General features: G+C 40.0%; 1 protein-coding gene across 6 annotated transcripts in view; it reads right to left on the reverse strand.

The window, feature by feature from the left end:
• PSIP1 (PC4 and SFRS1 interacting protein 1) overlaps nucleotides 1–11,324 on the reverse strand; it is a 38,082-nt gene extending 26,758 nt beyond the window's left edge. For 4 of the 6 annotated variants that reach the window (XM_070248072.1, XM_023627021.2, XM_023627022.2 and 1 more), the window contains exons 1-3: nucleotides 11,123–11,316; nucleotides 10,409–10,615; nucleotides 7,452–7,528 (exon numbers count right to left, since the gene is read on the reverse strand). In XM_070248072.1, the coding sequence (XP_070104173.1) occupies nucleotides 7,452–7,528; nucleotides 10,409–10,480 (149 nt within the window). In that variant the 5' untranslated portion in view covers nucleotides 10,481–10,615; nucleotides 11,123–11,316. 6 annotated transcript variants of the gene reach the window in all.
• Between the last annotated feature and the right edge of the window lie 3,485 nt (nucleotides 11,325–14,809).

Consider the following 14,809-nt stretch of genomic DNA (forward strand, 5'->3'; position numbering starts at 1 on the left):
AGATTATTAATCCAATCCAAAGTCTTACTAGAACTTGATCTAGTCACATAATGCAATCACTTATTTGGTTTTATACCACCTCGTTCTACATATACCTTTTTATTATACGTGGTTAACCTTTATTCTTAATTTTGCTGAATAGGTTCTAAAAAAAATTCTCCTGCTGCTCCTCCAGATTCAAGTTTTCAAGCTCTACTTTCTATTATTTTACTATTATGTTCACATGATGTCATACTTAAATGTACATCTTTATCACTATACCAAAAATTAAATAACTATGCCTTTCCAACTGAGAGAAGACCTTTACAAATATAAATAATTCATGTTATGTATCAAAGGTTAAAAAAAATATTCACACATGAAAAGATGCTCAACATCGTTAGCTGTAAGTGGAATGTAAATCAAAACCACAATAAGATACTACCTTCACACCCACCAGGACAGCTTTCATAAAAAAGACAGATAATAACAACTCTTGGCAAAGATACGGAGAAACTGGAATCCTCATTCATTGCTGATGGGATTGTAAAATGGTGGGGGGCTGATTTGAAAACAGTCTGGCCATTCCTCAAAAGATTAAACATGGAGTATCATTTGACCTAGGAATTCCACGGCTATAGAAATGAAAACACGTCCACACAAAAGCTTGTACACAAATATTCCACAGCATTATTCATAACATTTAAAATTGGAAACAATCCAAAAATCTATCACCTGATGAATGGATAAATAAAATATGGTAGATCGATACAATGGAATATTTGGCAATAAAAAGAGATGAAGTACTATCATATGCTACAATATAGACAAACCTTGAAAACATGCTAAGCAGAAAAAGTCAGTCATAAAGACCACATTTTATAGTTCCATTTATATGAAACACCCAGAACAGGCAAACAGATCAGTGGTTGCCTACAGCAAGACAGGAGGGAGAACTGGGGAGAAACAGGAAGTACCTGCTAATGGGTACAGGGTTTCTTTTCGGAGTGATGAAAATGTTGCGCTAATGGCCACACTACTCTCTGGATATACTAAGATCTATTGAATTGCACACTTTAAATGGATGAGTTGTTTGGGATATGAATTATATCTCAATAAAACTGTTAAAATATTTTTGAGTGAATGAATATCATATCCTATCAAAGAAAACAAAAATGATCCATAGTTTTACCAACTATAGACAGCCAGTTTTCAGTCTTTTTTTTTTTTTTGATTTTTGGTGAGGAAGATTGGCCCTGAGCGAACATGTGTGGCTAATCTTCCTCTTTTTTTTTTTTTCTTCTCCCAAAGCCCCAGGACACAGATGTATATCTTAGTTGTAGGTCATTCTAGTTCTTCTATGTGGGATGATGCCACAGCATGGCTTGATGAGCTGTGTGTAGGTCCACGCCCAGGATCCAAACTGATGAACCCCAGGCCACTGAAGCGGAGCATGCAACCTTAACCACTCAGCCATGGGGCCAGCCCCTCAGTACACTTTTTAGTTGTATATATACATATAAATATGTAATTTTAATGTATTTGATACATATGCATCCATAAATACTTTTTCAAATTAAAATGAACATCTTTTAATGTCAACAATTACTTAACAACTACATACTATTTCATTGAATAACTATCCCAAAATTAATTTGTCTATTGTTGGACCATTTTCTATATCAAATTTTTATTTATTTATTATAAAGTAATGCAGCTATAATAAACATATTGCTCAATCTCTGCACATATCTTCATAATAAATTCTAAGTAGAACTGCTGAGTCAAAGGATATGCTCAAGACTAAGGGGCACCTTAATGAGACTCAAAAAACCTAGATGAAAAAGATGGTGGACAAAAAAAGAATCCTCCCACGTTCTCCTAATAAAAAAGAAATGATAATTATAGGACACGATGGAGGTGTTAGCTAACCCTATGGTGGTAATCATATTGCAACTTATAAATGTATCAAATCAACATATACACAATATATGTCAATTACATTTCAATTAAAAAAATATGAAAACACACAGAACCCTCCCTGGGGATGCAACCCCACCCACTTGGTGAAAGGGGCCTGGACCAGTCTGTAGACGGCCATCACCAGTCCCGCAGGGCTTACGTGGCCGCAGCTCTATTGTTCTTCAAAGCACTGCATCTTACCATGACATCATCATCTCAAAGAAAACGCAGTACAACATTCAAAAGTTTAGGGGGTGTTTCTAAAACACAGGAGTAAAAATGATTTGTTTTCTTTGTATAGAACTATCCTTTTATGTTGTTTAAAAAATTTAACAATGAAAAAACATACATTAATTAAATTTACCCACTGAAAAGAAACTTAGGGATCACCAAAATTCTCATTTTTTTTTCCCTTAAAGATTGGCACCTGAGCTAGCAAATGTTGCCAATCTTCCTTTTTTCTTCTTCTTCTCCTTCTCCCCAAAGCCCCCCAGTGCATGGTTGTATATTCTAGTTGTGGGTCCTTATGGTTGTGCTACCAAAATCCTCATTTTAAAGATGAGAAAACTAAAAGCCAGAAAGATTAAGTGAGTCAGGCAAGGTCATCTACTATACAGGAGAGCCTCAACTCTGTACAATGTTCCTTAAAAAGGTATTCAGGGTTTCCCTTATCCACTGTAATACAGTCTTTGAAACATCTACCAATAAAATATCGATGCCATATCCCTATACCTGTGAACTCGGACTTCAAATACCAATGTCAAAGCCCACAAGAATCCAGGCTAATGTAAAATATCCTAAGAAAACATCAAATCATTAACTACAGTACTAATTTTATATAATTCTGAAGCAACTTAAATCCTGCAAATGTGTTTCTTACGTGGCATACCCCTAAAGGCCCTGTCTTCCTGTGTATCCCAATTTTCACAGAATACAAGTACACAGAAAAGCAGTTACTTCTCTAAATTCACCCTTTTGTAAACAATGTGTAAAGGCACAAGAACACCAACATGTATCCCTCCAAAGCTCAGTTACCGCAAAGCTAGGACTCTTCCTTTAAAGCAAACCAGAAGTTGCATATAAAAAACGGGAAAGCTTATCAGAGCTGACGATACAAAGCTCAAAACACATTTAACTGTTGCCAAATAACACTACGAAACAGAAAGTCCTACTTTCTAAAACACTGATTCTAACTTGCTGCTTCATTTCTCCATTATTAAATCACAAAATATGAAACAGTGTTTCATAACTAGATTTTATATTTTACAACAGCATGCTTTATAATAGAAAATGATTCAATAAACAACTGAATATACATCTACCATGTGCCATAAACCTCTGGTATAGAGATGAACAAACAGTTCCTCTCGTCATTTGGTATAAGGCTTACAAGAAACCAGACAAAAGTCCCACACTAACACATGCAGAAGTTGTACACAAGAACCACTGTAGAAAAAAATAAATTCTTATCCTATGATTCATACCTTTATTCTTTTCTTGTGGATAGGTTATATGAAAAACTGACTACCACCAGTACCTCCCCATTCACCTTCACTCCTAAAACTGTATATTAGGCAGGTTTTAAAACAGCCTGTGATGGACATTTTTAAAGTTCCTAGAACAGAGAATCCAACTTCCTTGCACTAAGACAAGAGCAGTAAGAAGATAAAAGCAGCAAGAACACCATCTTCATGTAAATTTTCTAGACTTTAGAGAGAGAGACCCTATCTCTGAGAGTATTCCCTCAATTAGCAATGGTAATAAGCCAGCAAAACTCAAACAGCATTTCAAACAATTTAACAACACTACAGCTATTAGTCTTGGAAAAATAATATGCAAGACTATCTTTAATTAATAATAGCTGACAATTATATAGTGTTTACTACATGTCAAGCACTGTTCTAAGCATTTTTCATGTAGTATCTTGTTATTTGCACCCCAAAATTCTGAAGTGGAATATATTATTATTCCCATTTTATAAATAAGGAAGAAAAGCACACAGGGCTAAGTAACCTGCCCAAGGTCATACAGCAAGTAAGGCAGCTAAGATTCAAAGACAGTCTTCTGATCTACTTGTTTTAAACACTACATATAAATATTCATTAATGGACAGCAAATTCAAAATCAACAAATGATTTTACCCAGGGCATAGAGCTTTCAATCTATCACCAAATATGTATTTAACAGCTACTGTGCACCAGGCACTTAAGTAAATGATGACAAACACAAAAACCAAGGTCCCTGCTCTCCATGCTCTTCACTTATGAGTGAAGGAAAAAATTTCAGTCATTATTACAATTGAGAAAATACACATAAAAAGGAGGATTTGAGCTAAGATCTAAATGACTGAAAATCTGAAAGCATTGCTCAACAAAGGGAAAATAAGCAAGAAGGACCTGAGAGAAGATAAGCACATTTATCTAACAGTAAAATGTGATGAGGTTGGAGGGGTAAGGATAGGCTAGTTCATATATGGTCTTACAAACAGCACTTGTAGACAAAATCTGGCGGTTTTGTTTGTTGCTAATGTTAATAATGGAGCCACTGGAGGTTTTCGGTCAGGGAAATGACGTGATCTGATTGGGACACAAAAATCACTTTGATGGGACCGGCCCCGTGGCTGAGTGGATAAGTTCGCGTGCTCCACTTCAGCGGCCCAGGATTTCATCAGTTCGGATCCTGGGCGAGCACATGGCACCACTCATCAGGCCATGCTGAGGCGCCATCCCACATGCCACAACTAGAAGGACCCACAACTAAAAATACACACCTATGTACCGGGAAGCTTTGGGGAGAAAAAGGAAAAATACAATCTTAAAAAAGAAAATGAAATCACTTTGACTATATATGAAAAGTGGAAACTGAGACAAAGCTGGTGTTAGGACACTATTTGTAAGAGTTAACTGTGGCATGGACTTGAGTTGTAGTAAAGGAGATGGAGAAAAGTGGACAATCAAAACGCATTTTAAAGGAAAAGAACAAGACTCGCTGGCTGACTAGATGTGGGGACAAAGGGCAAAGACTAATACGTAATCAAGGAAGGCACTAAGACTTTTGGTCCAGCAAAGGACTGGGTCCACGTCAGTCTCATTTACTAAGACTCTGTTTTGAATATGTGAGTTTTTAGATACCTAATATATGGTCACAGCTGGCATACATCAGGGCTCATTATTGTCTAATATTCAAAACTTGATTGCTGGATGAATATACTGTGAATGTCATAAAATGCTAAGAAAAATCAGATGTTTGCAGGCCAGGAAAAAATGCAGTTACAAAAAGATTCTACTCTAAATTCACAATAAAAAATATCCTAATCTATAAATTAGTTATGAGTGAGTACAGTTTTCCAAATTACCATTTCTTCTTCTATGTTCTTCCTTTCCCATCTCCCTAACTACAGCCTGTTAGAGTAAACTCCCATTTATGCAAAATCCGAATTGAAAGGTTAAAATAACTACTCTCTCAACTTTCAAGGGGTAAAAAGACAAATCATCAAAGATCTAGTTTCTAAAAATTAACCTTAAGTATAAAAAAAGTTAAGTCACCAAACCAACAGACACAGCAGCACTGCCAGTCCAAAGATAAATGGTATACTTAGAACACTGAGGCACAAAACATTGCAAGTGCACTTTGAAATAAAAAGTTAGTATCATTAGCTTAATTTTAAAGTTACATTCTAATTCCTTAATATATTCTAATTTCTTGAATATTAATAATTCATTGTTTTCATTAACCGCTTTATACTACTGTTTTGTTATTAACCAAAGAATGCTTATAAAAGTTTAGTTATTTGGTGTAGTTTGTTTTAAAATTTACAGATATTTACAATATAAAAATCCTCATTTTTAAATGTTGGTGAAGGTATGATCACTCTTCTAAATTTAACATAAGAATGAACTATGTGTTCTATAGAACTATAAGTATATAAAAGGTCTAAAATCTGTCCCATTTCAGAAAAATCAAATTTAAAAAATTCTAAACTTGTAAAATTGAAAAGTTCTAAGGACTGTCTACTAACAGTACTCCAATACAGTGTTTCCAAACTTCACATGCATCAGAATCATCTGGAAGGCTATTAAAACAGACTGCTAGGCCCCACATGTCAGTTTCTGATTTAGTAGGTCTGAGATGGGGTGTCCAAGAATTTGCATGTCTAGCTAAAGTTCCCATGTGATTCTACTGCAGTGTGACCTGGTACCACATTCTGAAAACCCCTACTCCAATACACAGTATACAAAGTTTTCATTAAAAGATATCTTTACCTATAAAATTTATGGAAGAATTTTTTTTTAAATGGTAGATTATCCCATGGACTCAGAAATTCATCATTTCTTACAAAATTAAACTTATATAGGATATACCTAAACCCAACTCAAAGTAATTATGGTGAAGACCAATCCAATTCTGGACTCAAAACTGTATTTTAAAGAAAATAATTATGTGGCACTGTATACCATGAATATGAATGTCCAGAAGTGGCAAATCTAGACAGACAGTAAACTAGTGGTTTTCTGGGGCTGGGGAGGAGGGAATGGACAGTGACTGCTAATGGGTATGGAAGTAAATACACTAAAATCCACTAAATTGTACACTTGAAACAAGTAAACTTTATGGCATACATTATATCTTAATAAGGCTGTTGAAAGAAATTACGTAAAAGTTCACACAGTAGCTAAGTAATGTTAAACCAAATGTTGCCAGCATAGACACTCTCAGGAATACATAATTCTAATTAGAATCTCAACAGCTTTGTTTCTCCTAGTCCCAGGTAAACAAGCCTACTTTACCAAAATTACTGCAAATTCTAAATTTCAAGTCCAAAGTCAGTGAGATTATATAGTACTCATAAGGCTATTAAATTATAAGTATGTAGGATATTTTCCAAAATTAATGAGATAGCCTCTAAAGCAATCCTATGCACCTAGAACTAACAGTTCAATATTCAGTTGCAATTTTTGAAAAATTAATTTGCGTCACCAAATCGGTTCTCTGTCCACATATCCACCAGGGGCAGCAGAGCATTCAAAGTGGCTCTTGGGACCACATAAATACACACAAAGGGAATTAACCAGCTCTCTTCTCACCTTCCCCACAATACACCATTTGTGTGGCTTATATCACAAATCTAAAATAGGGTGCCAGCTTGTCGTTATGAAAAGGGCTTATTATACTAAATATGAGCACTGAATGGCTTGTTAAAACTTTCCTTACATACTTGCGTCCAGCAGTCATTCTCCTTGTTGCTAACACAATCCATATGTATCGTCCTTTTATGATTAAGGAAACATCTACCCCAATGAAAGTTAAACCTACAGTGTCTAATTTTTCTACCTTAAAAATAAATTTAAAAAGGGATACTTGAAGACTTTTCCCAAAGTTCAAAGACGATTTTCAAGTTTCCTACTACTTTACTATTTTCCCTTTGAATTTATCTTTACTTGTTTTCTATTTTATGCCTAAAGACTCTGCTAAATTAACTCTGATTTGCCTTTAGAGCTAAAAGGACTTACGTCTCATGAGTTCCAAAAAAGAAAATGGGTAGTTTGTTTGTGGGTGGTTTTACAGCTCCATCCGGAACTTCATCTACCTAAAAGAAAGATCAGAAAAATTAAAAACTTTCAAATTATATACACCTCAACACACCAGAATAAACAGAAAACAAGACATCCAAAAGGGATCTGATATAAAGTGGACCAGTTTTACATGTCCACAATCTCCTATCCCCAGTTCTGAAACCCAAGAAGTTCTGAAAATCAAGATATTTCTCAAAATTCGTTTGGTGGGAAAACCTAGACTGACACTGAAGCTATTCCATCATTTCTCTTATCCACTAGTGTTTCTACCGATGCTTCTCTGCAGAAATATTGTGTTAGATTATCACGTGCCAGCCCAGAACTTACCAGAAGCAAAATATATGGCATAGGTACCAGCACTACCTTTCTAAAATCCCTAAATTCTGAATTTTTAAACATGCCTGGCCCTACGCATTTCAGATAAGGGAATCTGAATCTATTCAGAAATCCTAAATGCTATTTCCGCAGGGAGGCTATGCAATATCAGAGTAAGGTAAAAGCAGACATTAACAAGTTTAAAGCATTATTTCTCAAAGTCTGAAACACATTTTCTGAAAAGATCTTACACCTACATGGCTGAATCATGAGGTTACCTGTTCCTTTTTCATTCCTCTTCCAATCCTTCTAATTAAGTAGGGAAGAAAATATCAGGTGCTGTTATGTCTAACACATGTGCATATTTCTTACTTTCTCTTATGAGCAAAGGGAAAGCAGACCTCAGAGTTAAAGCCATCAGGTAGTAGTATCTAACAAGAATTTAATAACATTTCTATTTTATTTCATTACCTATTCATTTATTTAAACTTCATCATAACATTCCTTTCTCATAATTTTCCTAATTCCAAAGACGCTTCAATTAAAGCATCAGTTGACTTTGTAAAGAACGGAGCAGACCATCAGAGGGCCTACTATGCTCTACATACATTGCCACGTTGAAGACCATGAGGGTGATCTCACTGGTTGGCAGTCTCGAGGTTTCAGACATCAACAGAAGCATTACCACTCAACACCCCTAGGGACTTTAATTTCCTCACCTATACAACGATTATACCTGTCATTTCAACTTCGTGAGAAGGCCCCAAGAATTGTGAAAAACCTTAGAGGTCTTAAGGGATAATTTCCGTCAACCCAGTTCATATGCTTCCATCTGCTAGCAAACACCTTTAAAAGTCTGTGCAGATGTCCAGCACCTACAGAGTTTAATAAATGTTAGGCAGCTTTTTTAAGTTGACTTTAAAAACGATTTTTACTGGTATAGGATTACAAGAATGTGCAAGACTTAAAAATTATCAGCACTAACTCTTGGTTACCTAACATACTGAAGCCTATGGGGAGGATGATTTGGAAGAGTAGATCATTTTTAAAACATTTCCATTTGGCTTTTAACTGCATTGTGGCACTGAAATCTGAATATAGATGTTATCCCATACCCTCAGATTTTATAACACCTCAAAATAAATAAGGATGCTAAAACCATGAAGAAAGTATCTTGGAGGAGCCTTAAACCTGGCCAGTTTCCCTATGCTCTATTTAAACACAAAATACAGTGTTTTATAAATGCATGATTGTACACTAGGGACCATGGGGGTAGGAGGATAAAGAACTTCAGTTTATGTCTACTACCCTCGGGAAGCTTACAATCTATTTGGAAGTCAAAGCATGCACATAAGTATTAAAAGGTTATCACAAAGGAAATAGACTGGAGTTGTCAAATATACAGACAAAAATTATGATTAAGGATTGTTCAAGTAAGACTCCACTGAAAAGGGACACTTGACAGACTTGGAGGAAAGGAAACCTGTAAACCGGAGTCTGTAAAGAGCTAGATGGGAAAAATCAAGAAACAGTAAACATTTTGTACCTGGATAGCACTTAGCAACTCACTCCATGATTCTCCGTAACCAATGGGTATGTTTCCTCCCAGATGACATAATTAAGACTATAGGATTTAATTATCTTTTTTAAAAAACACCCCTCAAAGAAGAGTAAATTAGTGGAAATTACAACTTTAAAACATCACATGTTTACATTTAAGAAGGATCTCGAACTTACTGATCTAAATAAAGCATCTCAACACTTTTTAGGTTCTATCACTTTCTTAGAACCTGAGCCCTACCATAAAGTAACAAAAAGACCTCTTTTTCTGAAAATAGCGCTTAGATACAGTCTCAATTTCTAAATACCACAAAAAATCCTGGGTCCTTAATCCTCTCTCTGTACCACTAGGTGTGAACCCAGGAATCCAGGTCTACTCCTCTTTTGCCTATGGGAGACGATCAAAGAAGCAAAACAACTTCTTCAAGGTCAGAAGGCAAACTTCACCAATAAAAAATCGTGAAAATAAATTTTCTAGATCCTCTTTGGTGCTAACTTATTGCAAAATGTTTAAAATTATCCAGTGCTAAATCTCTTTATTAAACAAGCAAATACAGAAGGCCTCAACAACTACAAAACATACGAAAAAATACCTGTACATCCAATTTAAATACATATAACTCTTCGACATCCCAGAGCCTGCATAGATGCCACTGATATTTTGCCTTTTCCTCAAAATTAGGAAAATGTCAATGTTTCATTAATTTTTCAAAATAAAACCCCTTCTTGATTATTTCCACCTATAATGGGACATTAACTGGCATCTCATTTAGATCTTTCAGATTAGGAAAATCTGTCAAAGTCTGCGATAAACAAACCACAAGGAATTAGACCCTGGATTTTCACAATTACATGGGAGATTACTGGTGGAAAAAAAAAACTACAGTGGAAGCTCAGGTTACAAATGAGTAAAGGAAAGAGGGAGAGAGAACAGAAGAAAAAAAAATGAAGAGAAAGCGTAGGAAGTAGGCCTCGGAGGAAGGTAGCACCGCTAAATGCGAAGGCTGTAAATCACTTACTCGAGCTGGCCAATGAGGATAACCTTTCATCTTGGCGAAGATGAGGTCTCCAGGTTTGAAATCGCGAGTCATGTTTCGGGGGCGAGGCCGGGGGTCCGAAGCCCCGGGAGGAGGTGCGGCGGGAGGACGGCGCGGGGATGCGGGCGGACGGGCGCCGAGGCTCCCGGGGCGCGGGGAGGGGGAGGATGCCTCGGTGTCCCGACGCGCCTGCCAGGGAGAGCACGGAGGGCGGTTAGAGCCGAGAACCCCGGAGGGAGGGGCCGCACGGGGAGGGACGGGGGAGGGGAGGCCCGGGCGGGGGCGGGGGTGGGAGAGTGAGGGGAGAGCCGCCTCCCGCTCCTCCTCCGCCAGTGCGCGGCCTCCGCAGCCCGAGAGCCACCCGCCAGGTTTCCGCAGGTCCCCCGCTCGACGACCGAAAAGACGCCACCACCTGAGCCAGAGATGCTGCTCAGCCCCACGTTCCCCTTCCTCCCGCCCCATCTTTCTTCACCAGCTCCGAGCGAGAGGAGGGTCTGGGGGAGAGGGAAAAAAAGATGGCAAAAGACAAGGGGAACGCTCCCCTGCCAGGCACACGCGCCCTCTTGCTCAACCTGCTCCCGACGGCCGCGGCCCCGGCGGCCCCTCGGCTCCTCAGCGGGCCGCGGCCACTTCCCCGCTACAGCCAGGAGCGAGGCCACCGAGGGGGGGCGGGGCGAGTGCCTGCCGCCCGCTCACCTGCCGGGGCGGCGGGCGCTGAGGCTGCGGTGGCGGGCCGGCCGCCTCTGCCCGCGTCCACGCAAGCCACCTGCGCCACCAGCTGCCGCAGGGGCGTCTCAACGGCTCCGAATCGCAACCGCCGCCGCCGCTGCCGCCGCCGTCGCTGCGCTGCTCCCGCGCGGCTCCCGCTCGGCGCCCGCTAGCACTGGGGCGGGACCAACTGCTCGCCGAGGGAGGGGGGACAACGCAGCACCCACCTAAGGTGTGTGGCTCCGAAGCGGAACTTCCGAAGCCCCTCCATGCGCAAGTCCGCTTCTGGTTAACAGTGGCAGCCAGCTGGAGAGAGAGACGGGTGCGAAGGAGAGAGGAGGGGGCGAAAATTGCTCGGCCCGCCGCGGCTCCCCCCCGCGGTTTGCGGAGTGGTCGGGCCCGGCCCGCCCCTGCTGGCCGCTCTGCGTGTGTGTATTTGTATGTGTACTGTATGTAAAAGGCGGGGAGGGAGGAAACGATTGTTGTGGACGGGGTTTGGGGGCGGGTATCCGGGCCTCCAGCCCTTGGCCGTGTGTTAGGGAGAGCCTAAGTTGTATGTTCTCCCATCGTTTCCCAGGGTCGGGGGCGGCTTTAATGCTGCACTTGCGCGGTTTGCACCATCCAAAAAAGAACTGTACAAAACCCCATAGAAGAAATCGGAGCGTGAGGCCGTGGCAGGGTGTGCAGCTTGTAGGCCTCCGATACGTCGCTGAATGAGCCTTGCAGTCTCCTTTTCCTTGAAATTGTAATATGAGAAAGCCCCATTTCTTTTCTTTTACATTTAAAGCAGCAAGAACTATTAAGAAAAATGCAATCCTAACGAATGCAAAATGTGAAGGGTAGAAAACAATGACAGGAAAGCGTAAGCCTTTTAGATAGGATGTGGGTTTGGGCCCGTACTAAATTTCAGCTGCATCTAAATTTTGTTTCCCTCGCAGAATGGTAGCTGGTAGGTGGTACAGTGTGGAAGTGTTACTAAACCTCAAATGTTTTCTCTCTTAAAATACTCTTCAAGGAATTTCTAAAATTATTTTACTTTTTGATCCCTTAGCCAATACATTTTTTAATATGTTGGTAGTAATATGCCCAGCCTTCTGATGTGAGCTGGTATTTTAATATTTTTACTGTACCAGAATTATGTCATCAGAATTGTCTAATTTTATTTAACCATTAATGTTCCCCCAGATGCCAAATAAACGTAGTAAATAAGGCATTTTGAAAATTAATAAAAATCTTATTTATTTCATCCTTCATTGAACCACTCAAAAAAGTCCCTACTGTGTGTCAAGCGCTCTCAGGTGCTGGGCATGAACAACAAGCACACATACCCGTTTAAAACAGAATGAAAAAGGCGTAAGAATATTAAAGTATATAAATACTAGTATGTAGCTCATACTCCTTTAAATGAAGGACTCACAACTCGGAATAAATCAGAAAAAGCTTTATTAAGTAGGTAAAAATTGAGAAGAATTTTTTGAAAGAGATGCACATGCCTTTAAAAGAAGTGAATGAAGATGTTCCCAATGCAAATGTCCTGCAATATGCGGAGGGTCCCAAGTGGTTCAAAGAGAGAAGCTGACTGGCAAAGGAGAGGGCAGGATTGGAAAAATGTCTTGAAGTTTCTCATCCTGAACTTGAGTTTGATAGGATGTGTACTAGGAAGCTGCCATAGGTTGCTGAGCAATAACCGGGTAAAGATGAGTCTTTAAAAAGTTATTCTTGCTTGCTACAAAGTAGGTGATAGTAGAAAGAGGCTGGAGGTTACTATTGTACTCCCTAAGTGACCCGTTTCTGGATGAGACTGGTAACTATGAAAGGGGAAAGGAAGGGCACAGCTCAGTACACAAAGGAATAATTGTCAGCTGTTAGTCATAAATCGTGCACAAGAAAAAGTGGAGAAAGATGTATTGAAGAAATTCCAAGACACTGAGCAGGAGAGACCAAAGCATCATCCAGCAGCTAGTTCTTGGGCACTTTGCTCTAGGCCCCGTAAGGCCTTTGCAACTCCAAGTGCAGTTCGGGGCCCACCAGCAGTGGCTTCACCTGGGAGCTTGTGAGATGAAACACAGCCCCTCCCCAGACCTGCTAAATCAGAATCTGCATTTTAACATGATTCCCAGGTGATTCTTATGCATATTCAAGTTTGAGAAACTACTGCTATAGAGGCTACTACGGAATACAGGAACTTAAAATCAAGTAGGGAAGACATTTAATGGATAAATTATGATTAATATAAAAAGATAACCTTTTATCAGTGCTAAACAAGAAGTAAGGAAGGTATAGTTATTGTGTGGTGGAGGTCCTCAGATAAGAAATGGAAAATAGAGGAAAATGGAAAAGCATTGATGTTTTAGTGCTAGTGTTAAAAAAAGAAAGTACAAACTTAGCTCTTGCTATCTTTAAGTTTTGGCAATTTCAGTTTGTGATAGACTGTAGAAAATGGGCGATACCTTTTAAACAATAAGTCAGGGCAAAACAGGTGGTAGTTTAAGCCTGCAGAGAACAAAAGCCCAGGATCCCTGGAGCAGCAGTTCCCAACGGGAGCGGGAGGAACGAGGGAGGGCCGGGCTCAGCAGAGCCACTTAGCTTTTCTGAGCTACTGTGAGCCTGCCCTCCTCCCCAGGAGAGCCTGGCTCACCCCTCCCCCATAGTCAGCCTTCTTAGTGGGGATGCCAGGAAAAGTATAGCAAGATACAGGTTAGAGGAGCAATGAGAAAGCTGTAAGGAGAAAGAGTACAATTTCCAAAACAACTGAAGCAAGGGGGAGGCAGAAAGGAGAGCTAAATTTGACTGACGTTCTCTCATTTAATCTGGGTGCTACTATTCCCATTTTACAGATGAGAAAACAGACTCACCGAAGTTCAGTAACTTGTCCCAAATCACACACCAAGTGTCCCAGGCAACGTTCCAGCCCATCTGTTCTCAAGTCCACGCCTTTGTGTGATCCTACACCACCTCTAGGTGGAGCAGGGGGCTGGCAGTGCTGCAGGCAGAAGAGCTTATAATTAGAAAAAGATGCTGGAAGTAAAAGCAGCCCAGCATCCTTCCACCTTCTGCCTTTGGACTTGAAAGTATTGCCAGCTTCAGATTTCCGAACAACCTCCCTCTACCCACCCCCCCCCCCCCCCCCATTCCCCAGCTTGTCCCCACCACCAGCCCATTCTGTTTAACTCCTTCTAGTCCTAAAGGACTCAACCCAAAAAAATCACTCTGGAAAGGCTTCTGACCTCATCTTACTGTGGCATAATTTCTTTTCTTTTCTTTTTTAAGGATGAATTTTTTTTTTAAGATTTTATTTTTCCTTTTTCTCCCAAAGCCCCCCAGTACATAGTTGTATATTTTTAGTTGTAGGTCCTTCTAGTTGTGGCATGTGGGATGCTGCGTTAGCATAGCTTGATGAGCAGTGCCATGTCCACACCCAGCATACGAACTGGTGAAACCGTGGGCCGCTGAAGCAGAGCGCAAGAACTTAACCACTCGGCCACGGGGCGGCCCCACTGTGGCATAATTTCTCTATTTACGATCTTTCCTACTAGTCTTGAAACTACTTAGAAGTAGGCACTATCTTAGTGATCAGTGCCTGGCATTTAGTGGACACTCAATAAAATTTTTCTCAATAAATATTTGCTGAATGAATGAGAGGGAGGGGCAGGGAACTCCCTTGTCCTTTAGGCT

This window comes from Equus caballus, chromosome 23, assembly GCF_041296265.1.
Source record: "Equus caballus isolate H_3958 breed thoroughbred chromosome 23, TB-T2T, whole genome shotgun sequence".
Classification (NCBI taxonomy): domain Eukaryota; kingdom Metazoa; phylum Chordata; class Mammalia; order Perissodactyla; family Equidae; genus Equus; species Equus caballus.